Source organism: Juglans regia, chromosome 11 (genome assembly GCF_001411555.2).
Source record: "Juglans regia cultivar Chandler chromosome 11, Walnut 2.0, whole genome shotgun sequence".
NCBI lineage: Eukaryota > Viridiplantae > Streptophyta > Magnoliopsida > Fagales > Juglandaceae > Juglans > Juglans regia.
The window spans coordinates 7,028,570-7,047,908 of record NC_049911.1 but is presented as its reverse complement, the minus strand read 5'-3'; the positions used below and the strand labels follow the sequence as shown (position 1 = coordinate 7,047,908).

General features: G+C 36.2%; 1 protein-coding gene across 1 annotated transcript; it reads right to left on the bottom strand.

The window, feature by feature from the left end:
- Positions 1–1,941: 1,941 nt before the first annotated feature.
- LOC108993509 (AAA-ATPase At3g50940-like) lies at positions 1,942–17,907 on the bottom strand. The gene is made up of 2 exons (XM_018968463.2): positions 16,720–17,907; positions 1,942–2,575 (listed from the first exon to the last, which is right to left on the bottom strand). Exons 1-2 carry the CDS (start codon positions 17,740–17,742, stop codon positions 2,099–2,101), a joined length of 1,500 nt encoding a protein of 499 aa, XP_018824008.1. The 5' UTR covers positions 17,743–17,907; the 3' UTR covers positions 1,942–2,098.
- Positions 17,908–19,339: the final 1,432 nt, after the last annotated feature.

The window sequence follows — 19,339 nt, the reverse complement described above, 5'->3', positions numbered from 1 at the left end:
TTTGAGAAAGGAGAGAGAAAATTTTGAATAAAAAATATTATAAAGTTAAAAATATTATAAAAATATAGTTTTATAATATTATTTTTGTTTAGGATTTGAAAAAGTTAATTTTTTTTTTAATTTTATTTGAAAATTTGAAAAAGTTATAATGATCAATTTGAAAATTTTTATATTTAAATTATATTTGAGAATAAGATAAGATGCGATAAAATGAGATTATATGAAAATTTTATGTCTCATCCCATACCTCAAACCTATAATCACTAGATGCATGTGCTTGGCCCACGAGCTAGCAACTCATGGGATGATGGCATGATGCGCGAATAAATGAGATAAGTTTGAGATTAGTGAGTAGGCTGGTGGCCAAAATTGATGGATTATAAATGCAAAGGCCAGCCAAATGAAATAAACTAAACAAATGAAAATTGTAAGGAATAGATCGATAACCTGGGATGCCGCTCAACCAAGGGCATGTACATAGAAGATCCACTACAAGGAAATAGACCTTTCCCAACACAAGTTTTTGTTGTTATTACTAAGGAAAATTGCCACAAATAAGCTTTCTCGTCGCTATTTCCATCTTCGCATGTTGGTTGGAATTGTTTGCTTATTTTTGTGCAAAATTAGTGAACTGGAAAAATTGTCACAATTACATACCTTTTTCGGAGATTAATTTGGTCAAAATTAGATGAAAATCTGCCGCAAATCTGCATTCCTTAGCCAATGAAAATCGTTGAGAAAGAGTTTTTGCAGATGCTATTGTTCGTCACAAATACTGTAAAAATCACCGCAAATAAGCAATTTTCAACGATATTGTGTTTCAATGACAAAGCAGATTTGCGACGTATGTTAATCGTTGTAAAATCCTATTTTCAACGAAACTGCTCATTTTTCGACAACTAGAATTCGCCGTAAATAGTCTGTTACAAAAAAAAAATACTAGTGAAACTGTATGGGTTTTATAGCCTAAAACACACAAAAATTTGTTACAATACATTATAAATACACTAATTAAGCAGAAAACATTCGTTACATCCCAGCGCAATATTATATCAAATATTTTATCCCACTTTAACTTAAACACAACATAACCCTTACTAAAGTTAAAAGTGTGATGTAAGTCATCTTGAGAATAAAACCATAAACCACAAATGGAAACAAAATGCTTCTTACTTAAATGCAGACAATGCGGATAATCGTTCAAGCCAGAAAAATAGCATATGAAGTTTGCTTTGGTAAAAACTCCAATGGTCTCTACTCAGAAGATACCATCCCAAGCAAAAGGATCAATGGCATCTTCCCATAAGGAATCACCAGATATCAAGTTCTAGCTGAACACCTAATTGAAAAGGAAATAAATTCTACCTTTGGCTGCTAAAGATTTCTAAGAGTTCATAAAGGTAAATTGTTTTAGTCAAAAATGAAAAATAAGTCAAACAATCTGAGCCTAACTAAATGCCGTTTATGTGATGGATCGAATTCTTCATAACACCCTAGTCTACAACTCAAAAATTATTCTTTTATATTATTTTATTTTCCTCAGTTTTAACCATAGTAATCAAAGTATACTGCCAAAAGAGCCACATCACCAACAACTTCTACAAGCATTGGCTTACTCTTAAGGAAAAATTATTCACTTTAAGCTGATTCTAAAGCAAAATACTCCCCTCTAATAACAAAATTCAAGCACACTTTGATTTCTTTCAAAAATAGAGAAGCAAAACCATTACCTGAAGCAGCCCCTGTTTTTATAAGATAAAAATTTAGGCTTGCAGTGCAGTGCTTTCAGAAATGAGTCACAAAAACTAGCACTTTACACTCCGATTCGAAGAATAATCGCAAAATAAAAACCAATAGCAACGACCAAAAAATCCAACTTCGAGCCCATCCCAAACCATCAACTTAAAGTTGCAATCACTCAACTAGCAAAAACAGAACGCATACCCAATACAATTTATTAAAGCTAATTTGGAAACATAGTCTTGTAATGACAAAATGATCTTTTACAATATTGGCATTCAACTTTCTTCTTCTCGTAATAGCTAGATAGATATCCTCTATATTGATCTGATCATCCTATAAATTAATGAGCCTCCTCTTAAAGAACCCTAGCCTTAGCGTTGAGCAATAAGGCATAGCCTTGATCATAATTACTCTCAACTTTTTCATCTTCCACACTCTCAACTTTTTCCGCACTTTGCTTTTGGGCCTTAGCTTTCTCGTTTTCTTTCATTTTCAGATCGAGGAACTCGATTAATCCCTTGAGCACTATGTCAGGATCCTCATTCTTAATGAGCTGCTCAGCTACTTCAGCTGGTGTTACTTTTATGGTTTCAATGGACTCCAAAATCTCATCAAATAGTTGGTGATCTATAATCCCAAGATAATTGGAAGCTAGAAGTCTAAATCCGCATGGTGTGCAGTAAGACATGTGAATGTGGACGTCCATTCGTCCCGGCCGCAGCAATGCCTGGTCGAGCTTTTCTTTGTGGTTTGTGGTGAACACGATGATCCGCTCGTCGCCACAACTCGACCAAAGCCCATCAATGAAATTGAGCAACCCTGACAATGTCACCTATTATTGCATGCAGTAAATGATCAAAATCATGAGCAAGACAAGAAAATGATCGACCATATTAACATTCAAGAGTGGTACAGTCATTGCAAAAGCAATTGGAGGATATTTTGACATCATTCAATTTGATTAAGAAATTGAAATCATCAAATTAAATGATCTAATGTATATATATAGTTCACATATTGCATGTTCTTTTATGCATGCTGGTACAAAAAATCTCATCACAAAGACCAGATGCAATATGGCCCATGATACACAGGCCAAATGCATCAAGGCCCAAGAAAGGAGGACTCAACTCTGCTGCTGTTGCAGCAGCTGAAGATGCCGCTACTACACAAAAGCTGCAAGACCAGACAACATTGCACTGAGGCAATGAGTGGCCTGCAACTTGTTGTAGTACTAGGGCGGACGTGTTTCTACATTCTCTCTTTCTGTAAATATGCCTACATATTTGTGTGTGCATGTCAGAAGCTGTTTTATTTCCTTTTTAATCTTTTGTATTCTTTCGAGTTGTGCATAGAGCATATAAGGATTGTATTCATTTTGAGTACGACTAATGAGAATAGCAGGCATATTCTTTCCTCCTGAGTTAGCTCTGGAATTCCTCTCATTCTCTTCCTCATTCTTCCCTTCATCCTTCTCCTTCTACTTCGAGTCTCATTTCTAACATGGTATCAGAGCAGGTCTGATAACCCCTGTTCTTTTCGTTTCCATTGTCAATCACTGTTTTGTTCATTGTCTCATTTTTGTAACTCTTTGTTCCTATGGATGAGCAAAACCCACATCATCACCCTCCTCCAAATCCATCTCCATCTGAGGACCCTAATAGTCCCTTTTATATGCACCATAGTGACAATGCTAACACTGTGGTGGTCAACCCCATCTCACAGGCTCCAACTACCTGTCTTGGAACCGTTCATTCACCTTGGCCATCTCAATAAAAAACAAGTTTGGATTCCTAGATGGAACCATTGAAACACCTGAAGCATTCCAGCACCCTTTATGTCCCTTAGCTCCGTTGCAACAACCTAATACTCTCTTCGATCCTCAACTCAATCTAAAAATAAATTACCTCTAATGTTCTATATGTCAGCTCAACTAAAGAAGTTTGGAAAAAACTTCAAGCAAGGTTTGCACAACCTGATGATGTGCGCATTTATCAACTGCAACAGTAGCTTAGATCCATCATTCAAGGGACACAATCTGGGAGTGACTACTTCACTCAACTTAATGAAGTGTGGGAAGAGTTTCATAACTATAGACCCTTGCCTCACTGCTCTTGTGGCTTGTGCACTTGAAAAGCTTTAAAAACCATAGGAGAAGCTTAACAAACTGATTCAGTTTTCAAGTTTTTGATGGGACTAAATGACACATATGATAGCATAAGAGGGCAAATCATCCTCATGAGCCCCATGCCCTCAATGGACAGGATATTCTCTCGTCCTACAGGAGGAGAGGCAGAGGCAGGCTAGGACCTTTGTGATGCCTCCTAATGAGTCATCAGTTTTAGTTGCTTACCACAACCAACCTAAAAGAAAAGAGAAGGCAGATGTCACCTGTTATTACTGTTGAAAACTGGGGTGCTATCGTTTGGTTGGATTCCAACCAAACTTGAAGTCCACCAAGTCTAAGCTTGGATACTCAACTGGTGCACCAAGCCCCCACTCAGTCAACCAAGTTGCTACTCAAATCCAAGAAAAGAGCCACTCGAGTCCTTCATTGCCTCTAACTGAAGCTCAAATTCAGCAGATAGCTGCTCTTGTCAATGCTCAATCTTCTTAGCTCAATCCAAAGGATGGAAACCTGCCAACAAATCAACCTGACATTCAGCTTCAAGTAGCCACAGATGCCAAATTTCTCAATCACCACTCATCCAACATGGTAGGTATAAACCCTCAAACACCTATTGAATTTAACTTATAAGCACCCTTTAAATTTTTTGCAAAGTGTAGTCAAAATATACATGTCCTCACAAATCATAAACTTGTTACATCACATGCTCCCCAATGAATCCTCGACACTAGAGCCACATACCATATGGTTTGTTCCACCTCATTGCTCACCAGCATATCTTGTGAAAAGCAAACCCAAGTGCATCTCCCAAACAGAACATATGCTCAAGTAACACACATAGGAATTGTTAGAATTTCAGACAAACTTACTCTTACAAATGTCCCATGTGTACCCACTTTCACTTTTAATCTCATATCTACCAGCAAACTCATCCAAGCCTCTTCTTTTTGCCTTATATTTCTTGAAAAACTTTGCTTCATACAGGATTTGTTTTCATGGATGATGATTGATCTTACTGAAGTCTCCAGTGGGCTCTATTTACTCAAAGCTCATTCCCTTTCATGCCATGCTGTCAAAGGTCCTTCATTAATCAAGAATAGTCCCAGTCAATCCACTCACTCATACAACAGTCAAGACTCAAACTCAAGCCAACCACAAAACTTTGGTTTATTGCATTTTAGATTAGGTCATGTAGCTCATCAGAGTTTGAATATCATTTAGTCTCATGTTCCTAATGTAAAATGTAACATTGAAATGTAATGCACAGTTTACCACTTGGCTAAGCAAAAGAGGAAACCATTTCATTTAAATTCTATTTCCACTTTACTTCCTTTTGAATTAATTTATTGTGACATTTGGAGACCATACTCCCACCCTTTCATCCTAGGTCATCACTATTTCCTAACTACTGTGGATGACAAAACTCGAGTCATATGGGTTTACTTGATGAAATTCAAATCTGAAACAAGAACCATTTTGCAGAATTTCATTCACATGATCAAAAACGAGTTTGATACTAAAATCAAGCAAATAAGATCTGATAATGGCCTTGAATTCCAAATGACATATTTTTACAACTCTCATGGCATCTTACACCAAAGATCTTGTACCTACACCCCTCAACAAAATGGGGTGTGGAGAGAAAACACCAACACCTCCTATCAACTGCTAGAGCACTCATTTTCCAATCCTCCATTCCACTAAAATTTTGGGGGGATGCTGTGCTAACAGTAGCTCACCTCTTCAACAAAATCCCAACCCCAGTCCTTAACAATAAATCTCCATATGAGGCCTTATTCTCATCCATTCCTTCCTACTCTCACTTAAAGGTTTTTGGATGCTTATGTTTTGTTTCCACAATCACAAGTAATAGAAGCAAGCTAAGTCCTCGAGCTAAAAGATGCATCTTTATAGGTTATGCCCCTGGTGTCAAGGGATATAAGGTTTATGACGTTGAGGATCACTCATGTTTTGTGCCACGAAATGTAGTCTTCTATGAATCCTCTTTTCTTTTCAAAAACCAAATTCTGATATCACCTCCTCTATTGACTCTCACAATTTGGTTCTTCTAATAGCCATACCAGAACCCATCTCTTCTACTCCCACATACCAATCTACCACTCAACCTGCCACTTCCGCAACTTCAACTGACATCTAAGAAAACAATCTTGTCACTTAACCCAATGCACAAGACAATGATCACAATAACAACTTGAACACTCTCCCCTCTCCCATTGAAAACAGTGAGCCTTTTTCACACACCCCCATAGAATCACCTCCCTCTCTACTCACAAACACCTCACCTGTCACTCTTAGGAGGTCTAGTAGAGCTCGATAGCCACCTGGTTACTTACATGATTACCACTGCCAAATAGCTCATACAAGTCCAATCTCACACCAACCTCCAATCAACACTGCTCACTCTCTCCATCAATATCTATCCTATGACAATCTGTACACTTAACAAAAATCCTTTGCCCTTTCACTCTCACTACTTCAAGAATCTCAAAATTACCAAGAAGCTGTTAAGTCTAAGTATTGGCAAGATGCCATGCATGCTGAATTGAAGGCTTTAGAAGACAATGGCACCTGGACAGTCACAGTCTTACCTCAAGGAAAAAGAGCAGTAGGATGCAAGTATGTCTACAAGATTAAACTAAAATCTAATGGAACAGTAGAGAGGCCTATGGCCAGACTAGTAGCAAAAGGATACACTCAAAGGTAAGGGTTTGACTATCAAGAGACCTTTAGCCCAGTTGCTAAACTCACAACTATTCGAGTTTTCTTGCAGTAGCTGCTATATTCAATTACCACCTTCATTAACTAGATGTGCACAATGCTTTCTTCCATGGAGAGTTGGATGAGAAAATTTATATGGAGTTACCCCTTGGTTATCACAACAAGGGGGAGTCCACTACCAAAGGAAAACTTATTTGCAAACTTCACAAGTCACTTTATGTACTTAAGCAGGCCTCTAGGCAATGACACTCAAAGTTATCTGAATCTCTTATTTTCATTGGTTTCTAACACTCAAAATCAGATTACTCCCTCTTCACTAAAAATGATAAGAATGGTTTCATAGCCTTACTTGTCTATGTTGATGACATAGTCATAAGCAACTTTAACATTAAGGCAATTAACAAAGTAAAAGTTCATCTACATTCTCAATTCTGAATCAAGGACCTTGGCACTCTTAAGTTCTTTTTGGGTTTAGAGATTGCAAGGTCAGCTGCTGGACTCCACTTATGCCAAAGGAAATATAGTCTTGAAATCCTAGAAGATGTAGGACTTCTTGGATGTAAACTAGCAAACACAACCATTGAGATGAACCACAAACTCTCACATTCTTCATCAGATCTGTTAAAAGATCACACAAGCTACAAGAGACTCATAGATAGACTAATATACCTCACCATAACTTGACCTGACATAACCTATACAGTTAGCATACTCGCCAATTCATGGACAGGCCCAATGAGGTCCACATGCAAGCTGCCCATCGAATCTTGAGGTATATAAAAGGCTCAATAGATCAAGGTATATTTTTCTCCTCTCAATCTGTTGTGCACATTAAGGCTTTCAGTGACTCAGATTGGGCAGCTTGCCCAGAAACAAAAAGATCCATAACAAGATTTTGTGTATTCATTGGTGATTCTCTGGTTAGTTGGAAATCCAAGAAATAAGTGACCATCTCATGCTTCTCTGCCGAGGCTCTGCAGAGTACAGAGCCTTAGTACACACCAGCTGTCAGGTAGTTTGGTTTATCTCCTTATTAAAGGACTTTAACATTATGCACCCTAAACCTGCCCTCTTGTACTGTGATAACCAGTCTGCCCTACACACCACTAAGAACCTAGGTTTACATGAAAGGACCAAGCACATCAAATTAGATTGCCACTTTGTCAGAGAGAAAGTGCTAGCCAAGATCGTTTCTCCCATCCATATTGCATCAAAGTTCCAGCTTGTAGACATTTTCACTAAGGCATTGAGCACTGCAAACCTTCAATTTCTGCTGTCCAAGATGGGCATTTTGAACATCTATGCCCATCTTGAGGGAGAGTCACAAAGACAAGATGCAATAAGGTCCATGATACACAGGCCAAATACACCAAGGCCCATGAAAGGAGGACCCAACTCTGCTACTATTGCAGCAGTTGAAGATGTAGCCACTACACAAAAGCTGCAAGACCAGACAACAATGCATTGAGGCAATGAGTGGCATGCAACTTGCTGTTAGTACTAGGGTGCACGTGTTTGTACATTCCCTCTTTGTGTAAATATGCGTACATATTTGTGTGTGCATGTCAGAATCTGTTTTATTTCCTTTTTAATCTTTTGTATTCTTTCGAGATGTGCATAGAGCATATAATGATTGTATTCATCTTGAGCAGGACTAATGAGAATAGCAAGTAGATTCTTTCCTCATGAGTTAGCTCTTGAATTCCTCTCATTCTCTTCCTCATTCTTCCCTTCATCCTTCTACTTCTACTTCTACTTCATGTCTCATTTCTAACATCTCAGACTAAAGGCTTACAAATAAAAAAAAAAAACAAAAAAACATGTAATTTTATATATAGAATCGACCTTCGGATAGGCCATAATTGATTAGAGAGGCCCACATCATGATAGCAACTTTAAACAATTAACCAAGAAATAACTGTTAATTCTTATAAAATGAAATCACTTTCAAGCCAAGTCATACGAACCAAGTCGAGTCGAATTCGAACAAGGGTACTCGAGCTGGATTAACATGTTTGCTCGCTCGAACTCAACTCGAACTCGAATAATACTCGAACATCCTTGTTCGAATTTGGTTCGTTAACCATTAATGTTGTTCGAATTTGACTCGAGCTCGACTAAAATAAACAAACGACTCGAACTCGATTTTTTATTTTGAAAATTTTGAATCTTATCTTTTTATTAATAATTTTTTAAAAAATTTTACAAAAAAAACTCAAACCATTTAACTATTCAATCAAATAATTTTGATTCAAAATTCTTATGGTATAAATTTTTTTATAAAATAACTTATAATTATAAATTAAAAGAATAATACACAAGATAAATTTAATAAACTAAACTATTTAATACATATAGATAATATAATAAATCAATAGTTGTAGTTGTATGATATAAAATTATCCTATACACATTTTGGGAACATAACATATATATTAAATAAGGTAAACTATAAATAAATTAAAAATATATAATTAAGTATATAAAACATAACTAACATGTAATATAAATAATACATACATATATAAAACATATTACGAGTTTTAAAACGAACTCAAATGAGTCAAGTCTAGCTTATAAGAGATTTGTTCACGAGTCTAAACTAAGTTGAGCCAAGTTTATACGAGTTTTGCTCATTTAATATTCAAACCTATATTAATGTTTACAAACATCTCATTTATTAAATGAACCGAGTTCGAATCGAGTATATACGAGCTGAGCTCGAGCTGTTCTCGAACTGCTTTGTTCATTTGCAGTCCTACTAAGTACCAAAAAGCTATTATATTTCACGGATTATTTTTAGAATTTATTAAATCTAAAAAATAATTAATTAATTAGTTCAAATTCGGAGAAAAAATACATAAATAAAAAATATATGCATACTTTTAAATTAATTAATAATTAAAAAAGTAAGCGGGGTGGGCCAGCCCTTGGATATTGGCCACCCATAATTGTTGTCCACCGTACCGCGGCAGTTTTTTTTTTTTAATATAAATAAAGTTTTAACTTTATTTAATTTATGTGTTTTACAAATTTAATTAATTTTCTATGTTTTTTTTCCTAACATTTTTTACTATTTTTATTATTTTCTAAAAAATAAGGTTATATTTTTTAATTTATATCTTTAAGAAATCTACTGCTATGAAGAATATTACTAGTACTATAATTTATGAATAAAATGTTTTGTTATGAATTTTTTTTATTTATTTCGATTTTTTTATTTTTATAACATTTTGAAAGTCTTTTTAGAAAATAAGATTAACTTTTAATTTTATGTGTTTTAAATATTTTTTCTATTTTATTTTTTTCAAATATTTTTAATATTTATGTTAACTTGGCATGTTGACCGTGCATTTTTAACTTTTAGAAGCTGACTAGTATACATGGATTTGGCATGCGTACTAGGGGTGAGCGGGGGCCCCCGCTGCCCCGACCCGTTTCCGCCCCGCACCCGTGCGGCGGGGCGGACCACCCCGTCCGCCAGATGCGGGGGCGGGGTCACCCGCCCCGCATCTGGGGCTCTGTCCGGGGGCGGGTGCAGGATGGGGTTCACACCAGCCCCGTATCTGGTGTTCATATATATATATATATATATATATATATATATATAAAACTACGCATGAAACGACGTCGTTTCCTGCGTAGGTTTTTTAAAGGCATGAAACGACGTCGTTTCGTGGTTAATTAGAAATGAATTCCCTCCCCTCGCTCACTCTCTCTCAATGACCCCCAGCTCCGCTCCCCTCTCTCTGAGTTTCCGGCGCCGCACCCAGCTACCAGCGTCTCCTTCAACGTCGCCGAAGATCCGAATCCCGAACTCGAAGGTAAGAAACTCAAACCCTATCCTATTTTATTTTGTTGTGATTTATATTTTTAATGGAGATTGGAGGAAGGATGGAGTTTATTGGAGATGGAGGATGGGATTTTTGTGAATTGTGTACTGTGGAGCTTAGATTGTGCATGTGTCTTTGTTTGAAATTTGAATGAGTCCGTGAAATGCATGTGAATTGTGTTTGTTTTCTCATTTCTGTAATTATTTCGATTTGGATTGGAATTGATTGTGTAATTAATTTGGATTGGAACCCCTAAATTAATTTAGGGGTTTCAATCTTTGAAACCCCTAAATTAATTTAGGGTTTCGAAATACCCTAAATTAATTTCCCCTAAATTAATTTAGGGCTCAAATCCGAAACCCTAAATTAATTTAGGGGTTTCAATCTTTGAAACCCCTAAATTAATTTAGGATTTCGAATACAGTCTGATATTAATATATATATATATATTAGGATTATTAATATGACTAATAATTAACTATATATTAAAAAAATTACGATAAAAAACTATATATTATAAAAATTTAATCAAGAATTTCTAGTCATTATACGTGATTTCGGATCGACCATGTTTAAAATCTAGTACTTCTGTTCATGCATAAAAAATAGGTTGAAACCAAACTAATTAACTCTCTTATATAATTAACTCTCTTATATAATATATATTTAATTTTTTTTTTTATTATAACTCATATATCTGAAGGTTTCTTTTTCAGATTTGGGGGATTTTTTTGGTAGAATATTTATTTTCTTGTATTAAGATCTTAGCTCTAATATTTTGGTAGAATATTTATTTTCTTGCAACTTCTTACAGATTTGAATTTTTATTCTTTAGATCTGTATTTTTTTTTATTTTTTAAATTTTTTTCATGCAACTTCTTACAAATCCAAAGGTTTATTCTTTAGATCATATTCGCTCTATTATTTTGGTAGAATAATTTTTATCTTGCAACTTCTTACATATCCGAATGTTTATTCTTCAGATTTGTGTTTGTTTGTTTTTTTTTTATTGTTTGGGGTATGATTTTTAGTTTTTTGGAATGGGTATTTTTGGTTTCCTTATAGGATTAGAATGGCTTCATTTTTTTGTTGGATGTGGACTTTTCTACCTTACTTAAATAAAGTTAATTTATTAACAACATATAGTGTATTTGTTGTTAATATACTTTATTACATTTATAACCAAATGATAGTGTGATACTTTTTTTTATTCTCCTTTTTTTTTTATGTTCATTATATAGTTGTTATGTTTTCTATTATTTCAGATTTCTTGTTTGCTTTAGTTCATGGATATGCCAGCAGATTCGAGTGCGAGCTCTCCTTTTCAGGCCGAGGGCACCCCTACCCCTACCCCTACCCCTACACCTACACCTACCCCTCCTACTCATACCCCTACCCCTAGCCCTACAGCACCTTGCCCCGCCCCCAAGCCCAGCAAGAAACCTGCTTCAATAGTTTGGAGTCATTTCACCAAATTAGAGGGTGGTGACTCAAGTAATCCCCAAGCCAAGTGTAACTATTGTGGCAAAATTTATGGATGCCACTATAGGAAACATGGCACCTCTCAATTAAAGGTGCACTTAGAAGAGCAATGCAAAAAAAGTCCAATATTAAGATCATTACAAGATAAAAGCCAATCTAGGCTAGAAGTTGGACTTCAAAAAATGGCGGATGGGACTAGTGGGGGTGCAAGTTTGAGGGGGTATACTAAGTATGATCCCGATGAGTGTAGAAGACATCTAGCTCGTATGGTCATAATGGACGAGCTACCTTTTCAAATTGTAGACGGGAAAGGGTTCCAAGCGTATTCTCACTACTTGGAACCAAGGTTTAATATTCCCTCTCGCCACACGGTGGCAAAGGATGTAAAAAAGCATTTTTACATTGAAAAGGAGAAGTTGAGGGGTCAATTGGCGGATCAATTTGTTTGTCTCACCACTGACACTTGGACATCGATCCAAAATTTTAATTATATGTCTTTGACTGTGCATTTTATTGATTGCCATTGGACATTACACAAGAAAATTATAAAATTTTGTAAAATCACCGATCATAAGGGTGAGACAGTTGGGAAGGCCTTGGAGGCTTCAATAAAAGAGTGGGGTTTGAGCCGAGTTGTTACAGTCACAGTCGATAATGCCTCGTCTAACGATGTTGCATTAGGACATTTGAGAACTTATCTTAGAGAGGCAAATAAGACACTTATGGGTGGTGAGTGTCTGCATGTGAGATGTGCAGCACATATTCTGAATTTGATTGTCAGTGATGGTTTGAGAGATCTTCATGACTCGATTGCTCGAGTTAGGACTGCTGTGAGATGGGTGAGATCTTCTCCTTCAAGGTTGGAGAAATTCAAGGTTGCTGCGAGATCTGCGGGTCTAACATCTAAGAAGGGTCTTTGTACTGATATGCCTACACGATGGAACTCAACATTTCTGATGTTGGAGGCGGCCCAAGAATATAGGCTGGCATTTGCATTATTGGGTGATGAAGACATCCAATATGTAAAATATTTTGATAATCACGGGGGATTGGGGAAACCCGTAGCTGATGATTGGGAAGTTGTAACAGTTGGGTGAGACAGTTGGGAAGGCCTTGGAGGCTTCAATAAAATAGTGGGGTTTGAGCCGAGTTGTTACAGTCACAGTCGATAATACCTCGTCTAACGATGTTGCATTAGGACATTTGAGAACTTATCTTAGAGAGGCAAATAAGACACTTATGGGTGGTGAGTGTCTGCATGTGAGATGTGCAGCACATATTCTGAATTTGATTGTCAGTGATGGTTTGAGAGATCTTCATGACTCGATTACTCGAGTTAGGACTGCTGTGAGATGGGTGAGATCTTCTCCTTCAAGGTTGGAGAAATTCAAGGTTGCTGCGAGATCTGCGGGTCTAACATCTAAGAAGGGTCTTTGTACTGATATGCCTACACGATGGAACTCAACATTTCTGATGTTGGAGGCGGCCCAAGAATATAGGCTGGCATTTGCATTATTGGGTGATGAAGACATCCAATATGTAAAATATTTTGATAATCACAGGGGATTGGGGAAACCCGTAGCTGATGATTGGGAAGTTGTAACTATTTTTGTAGACTTTTTGAGGCTTTTTTACGATATCACCACGAGGCTATCTGGAACTTTGTACCCTACATCCAATGTTGTATGCCAGCAAATATGTAGGGTAAAAGAAGAATTAGATGACATGGTCGCGGGTGGTCACATTAGGCTGCTGGAGATGGCATTGATTATGAGGTCAAAGTACGACAAGTATTGGGGAGATTTAACTAGGGCTAATATTTTGTTATATGTAGCTGTCGTCTTTGACCCGAGGTATAAGTTGGATGGCATGATATTTGGATTGGGCCTTGCGTACGGGCAAGTATGGGCGGAGCTTATTGCAGCAAGGGTTCGGGAAACCCTTACTAGATTATTTGATGAGTTTTCCACCCTGCGGGGTGGTAATATTGCGGCACCTACATCTACCCCCTCAGCCTCAGGCTCACAGTTTCCTGAAGTCGAGAGTGGGAAAAGGCGTAGATTGGAGTGGGGTGAGAGGTATGAGCAGACCCCCTTCCTCCGGACTTCTGTAGAGGCTCAGTCAGAGATAGACAGATACTTAGCAGCAGAGATTCTACCATTTTCACGAGATTTCGATATATTAAGTTGGTGGAAGGTGAATGCTGTGAAGTATCCCATCCTTGGAGAGATAGCCCGCACACTTTTGGCCATCCCTGTTAGCACAGTAGCCTCAGAGTCGGCCTTTAGCACCGGAGGACGTGTATTAGATTCATTTCGGAGTTCATTAGCTCCTGCCACTGTGGAGGCTTTGATTTGCACGCAGAATTGGATCAAGGGAACTCCAATTCATGTTCCGGATGTTCTTGAGTATGAGGAGGCCGACGTCGAGGAGGAGGGTGATGATCAGTCTGGATCTGGTATTTATTCTAATTTCTTATTTTCATTTATTTATTTTCATTTAATTGGTATTCATTAATTTCATTTCAAATTTAATACTTATAGTGATACATGAGACGGCGTCTACGGCTACCTCCGATGCAGTATGACTTTTGTATTGGACTCACCATTGCCATGGTTTGCATAATTTCTTCCCTAATTGTTTTTTGCATTTAAAACTTTGTTTCATTTTTATAACTTTTTAATTCTAATTTGTTTTATTTTTAACTTATTAATATTTCAAGTTTTTTGACTTATTAACTTTTATTTTTAACTTATTGATTTTCAGTCTCACAGCAATCGACATTCGACACAACTCAGTGAACTCACAACTACGGCTCCACCCCCAAATTTAATTTTCTTAATTTACAATTATTGTAATGTTGCTACAATAGTTAATTATACAATTTGTAATATTTATTTTTTTTAGAAGAGTTTGTAATAGTGTAATAGTTTATTAGTTCTCTTAATTTGTATAATTGTAAACTATTTAAGTATTTATTGTAAAATACTTAATATCTACTTATAAAAAAAAATATTTCTTTTCTGTTTTTAAATTTATATTTTTTTAAATATAAATAATGGGCCCAAAGTGGCTCAAAACGAATTCTGGGCCCAAAAATTGATTCTGGGCCATTTAGGGCCAAGAAAAAAAAAGCCCCCAGTACCATGTGCGGGGGGGGGGGGGGGGTCCACCCCCCAGTCCGGCGAGGCTTGATGGGTATGGCATAAGTGGCCCCGCCCCGTAGGGGGCGGGTATCACCCCTAATGCGTACTTCTCGTGGTTTTTCAGTTGTCTTTCCGTAAAATGGGAAAACCTTTTATTCAACCTAAACTAATTTGAACATTATCCTTAATTAGTCGTACCAATTAAAAAGCTCCAAAAGATGTTTGCCTCAAATTTCAATGCTGTAGCTCGTTGAAGCCATTATAGTCTCTATGGATCTGGTGTTTTACAAGAGTTTATGATTGTAGTTAAAAGAATCTGGTGGAGAAGGAACAATTTTATCTTTAACAAAGAATTTTCTCATCCTAATTTTTTGGTTAGAGAGGCCAACCATATTTTAGATATGATTAAAGAGGATGAGCAGAAAGCTGTTTGCAGAATCAAACCAGAATGCCCATCAACAGAGGTCTGGTTTCTTCCTCCTTCCAACTGGTATAAAATCAACTAGGATGGGACTATTGATAAGCTTAAAGGGTTGATAGGCATTGGCATATGTGTCAGGGACTGTGAGGGACAGATTGTTGCTATCTTGAGGATTAATAAACAAATGTACGTATCTTGATCCATTGCTGGCTGAGTCTCATGGTGCATTGCAGGCTTTTAAGTTTGGCATTGATTTAGGTCTTGGACAAGTAATCATCGAAGGAGACTCATTGTAGGTTATTAATGATCTCAAGGCCACTGCAGAGGCTTCGTCCAGTGCAAGCATGTTTGTGAGTGAGGCTAGAGTGTTATCTAGTTGTTTTGCTAAGTGTGAAATTTCTCATGTCAGGAGAAATGGTAATAATAAAACACATTTGTTAGCAAAAATTACTATTTCCATTTCAGATTTCATTGTAACTATGGAGGAGGCTCCTCCATGTAAAAAACAAATTAACCAAACATAATTTAGTGCTCGTTTGGACATTAGTATATGTTAGAATTCTGTGTGAATAGAAGTGAAATAATTTGAATTAAAATATTTTATTAGATTTTAAAAAATGAGAGAAAAAATAAATTGAATAAAAATATTATAAAGTTAAAAAATTATTTGAATATAATTTTATTTTGAAAATTGTATTGTTTTTTGTATTTTGTTTGAAAGTTTAAAAAAATTATATTGAGTTTTGTGTTTGGATAACGGTTAAATAAAAAAATTAAAAGTTTGAAATTAAAAAGTATTTTATGTTTGAGTGGTATTTTGAAAACAAAAAGATTATGATAATTTTTTTAGAATATTGACAATATATCATTACCCAAACAAGGCCTTAAGATGACTAATTTGATTTATTTTTAGTGAATTTAATATGATTAAAGTCAACAAAATCTAAAACCCTTTGTTATGATTGCACGTGTTAATTGCAAAATAGTGGTAGACATAAATATGAGTAATGCATCATGCAGTTGTAAAGTATGCAAGTATCGTACAATTATTTTAAAAAAGAGTAGAATTTATTATTAAAACATTATTTTTTTTAGATAAATCTCATATTTATTCATATTTTTTAAAATAATTACGCAGAAATTATACACTGCAAGTATTATTTCTCTTACAAATTATAAATTAAACAACAACGTGGAAAACAAAGCAAGAAGGGTGGAAAAACGAACCTGTCTTTCATCAGTTTCACGGAGCGATTGTTTTGATGATTGATCAGCCATTCGGTCCCGAAACTCAATGGAACAATCGATATCCTCCACCACTAGAATCGACCGATTCGCCATCGTAATGAGCAATCTCCTCAGCTCCGAGTTGCACTGAAGCTCCGTGAGCTCCAAATCATAGATATCAAATTTCAAATAATTCGCCATTGCAGCGATCAAGCTCGATTTCCCGGTACCCGGAGGACCATACAGCAGGTACCCTCTCTTCCAAGCCTTCCCAACCTTCTTGTAATACTCTTTTCTTCTCACGAACCTCTTGAGATCTTTGAGAATGAAGTTCTTGACGTCTGTGTCCATGGCGAGCGTGTCAAACGTCGCGGGATGGTCAAGGATCGTGCCGGTCCACATGTTCACAAGATTTCCGTAAATTCTGTCGTCACTGACGGTGAAGATCTTCAAGGTCTTGCTCTCTTGCATCATCGACTTGGCTTCCCTCACAATGTAGGGCAAGTAAGCGTTCAGCACCATATCCTTGTGCTTCTTGTGAAAACTAAGCTGGAAGGATCGTAACTCAGAGCGCAGCGTGGAGGTGAGGTCGCGAGGGTTGTTGAAGTTCCTGGACTCGACGTGGCGACAGACCAAAATCCAATCGAAACGGACCCCATTAAAGACGTCCGAGGTTTCTTCGTTGCTTCCCATGGTGACCGTAAAGTTGCGTTCTTTACCTGACTTGCTGAGCTTTAGGGTCTGCGTGTTGGGAGAGACTTTGCTTCCCAAGTAAATCTCAGCGGCAAGGTATATTTGGTTGTAGACAAGGCCGTCAAACTCGTCAATAACCATGGTGAGCTGGGACGAGAAGCGGTTGAAGAAGCTTCGGATGCCAGAGAAGAAGTAGGCTCGGATTTCATGGGGCAAGAAATCTCGAGCAATCGACCGAACGACCATCGCAGTGGCGGCGAGGGAGCCTGCCGCGGAGAGAACAGTCTTTGCTGCTGCCATCTTGCTGTCAGCCGGCGAAGATTCTGCCATTATTCTAAGCCTTGGAAACAGCAAGCTTTCCAATGGGATATTCGCCTTGTCTATGGTGGTGTATGAAGATGAGATCGTGCTCTGGATTTATGCGAATATAGTCTGTATTTTGTCAAGGACAAATGGAGGAAGAAGATAAGGCCGATCTCAGAAAGTGTTTTGGGGCCAATAAAGGACCTATGATTTAATGCAAACTCCAAATAGGACCATCCTCGGTTTTCACTCCCCGACTCCTGGCACTATATTATTGGCCTGGTTAAGGTTCAGTGAATGAGGATTTGGATTAACATGTATGATTAAATTATATTTTTACCATTAAAAGTCTGAGTAGATACTAACTAAAGCATGCTAATAACTAATATTACAACTAATCATGATAATGCTTAGTGACCAAGCTTTATGAAATGTATATGTTTCTGAGTTTGTCCTGACATGTATTTATTTAAAGGTAATACTAAATACAATTCGAGAGTATTTAAATATTCTACAGTCATTTTTTAAAAAAAATAAAATTTATTATTATATTTTTTTATATGAATTTTAGATTTGGTCACTTTTATAAAAAAATAAGTGTAATTTATATATTTTAAGACTGTATAAATCATTTTCTTTATTATTTATAGACAAACAAACTTATGTTTATTGACTATGCTCACAAACAATCAAATTAATTGAAGAAAGCATACGATTGGGTGGGGGGTCTCCTAGCTTGCGCTGAGGAGAATAATTTCTTACATTGATTGATTTAAAATAAATTGTAAAATAATTATAAATGAATTGTAAATAAATTCTTTCAAAAAGACTTGTAAGTCAAACAGGAGGACAGGTTTATTTATCCTACTAATTGAATAACAACCGGGTAATAATTAAAATGGGAGTTTTTTTTTTTTTTTTTTTGGGCGTGAGGGGGTGTTATTTTATCAGAGTTTGCTACTTTGAGAATTTTGCAAAGAGAAATGGTATTATATTTCTTAATTTATACCCTTTTTTTTTTATCCCATTTATGTGGGGTGCCATGAGACTTATTAAAAAATTTAAAAACACAAATAGAAAATGGTAGGTGGTAAAGGGTAGAGAAAATTTAAGATTTTAGCCTTCATTTTTTTTAATTATTTATTTCTTAGCATCATTTTATTTTGAATATATATTTTTTAATTTTTTAATACGCCATATGGTAGCACCACAATGTAGTGCTATGTCATGGGGATAAAGTGAATGATATAAATTAAGAAATATAATAGCCTTACTCTTTTAAAATTGACGCACCTAAAATATTAGCTAGCTAGTTTCACCACTCAGAAGAAACATAGACACATCAACTTAAATATCTAATATTTATATATTATCTAATGTTTCTAGAAATTTATAAGATTATTATTAATAAATGCTATAAATATCATTTCATGTGTGTATCTTTTCTTGCTAAACAGTTAAGAATTCCTTTAAAAAAAAAGTTAAGAATTTGAAAAATCTTTTTACACGATAAGTCATGTGAGTATTAATTAGGGCTCCGCTTGGATTGTATGATGGTTTCATCTCATTTCATTTTAACATTTAAATACTACAAAAGTATAAATACTTTTTAATTTTAAATCTT

What these genes read in the sequence shown, in the direction of transcription:
- LOC108993509 (XM_018968463.2), bottom strand. Translation starts at nt 17,742, where the DNA reads ATGGCAGAATCTTCGCCGGCTGACAGCAAGATGGCAGCAGCAAAGACT. An exon ending in GTGAAACTGATGAAAGACAG is followed by an intron (nt 2,576 to 16,719) that starts GTTCGTTTTTCC and finishes ATGCAATAATAG; the next exon opens with GTGACATTGTCAGGGTTGCT.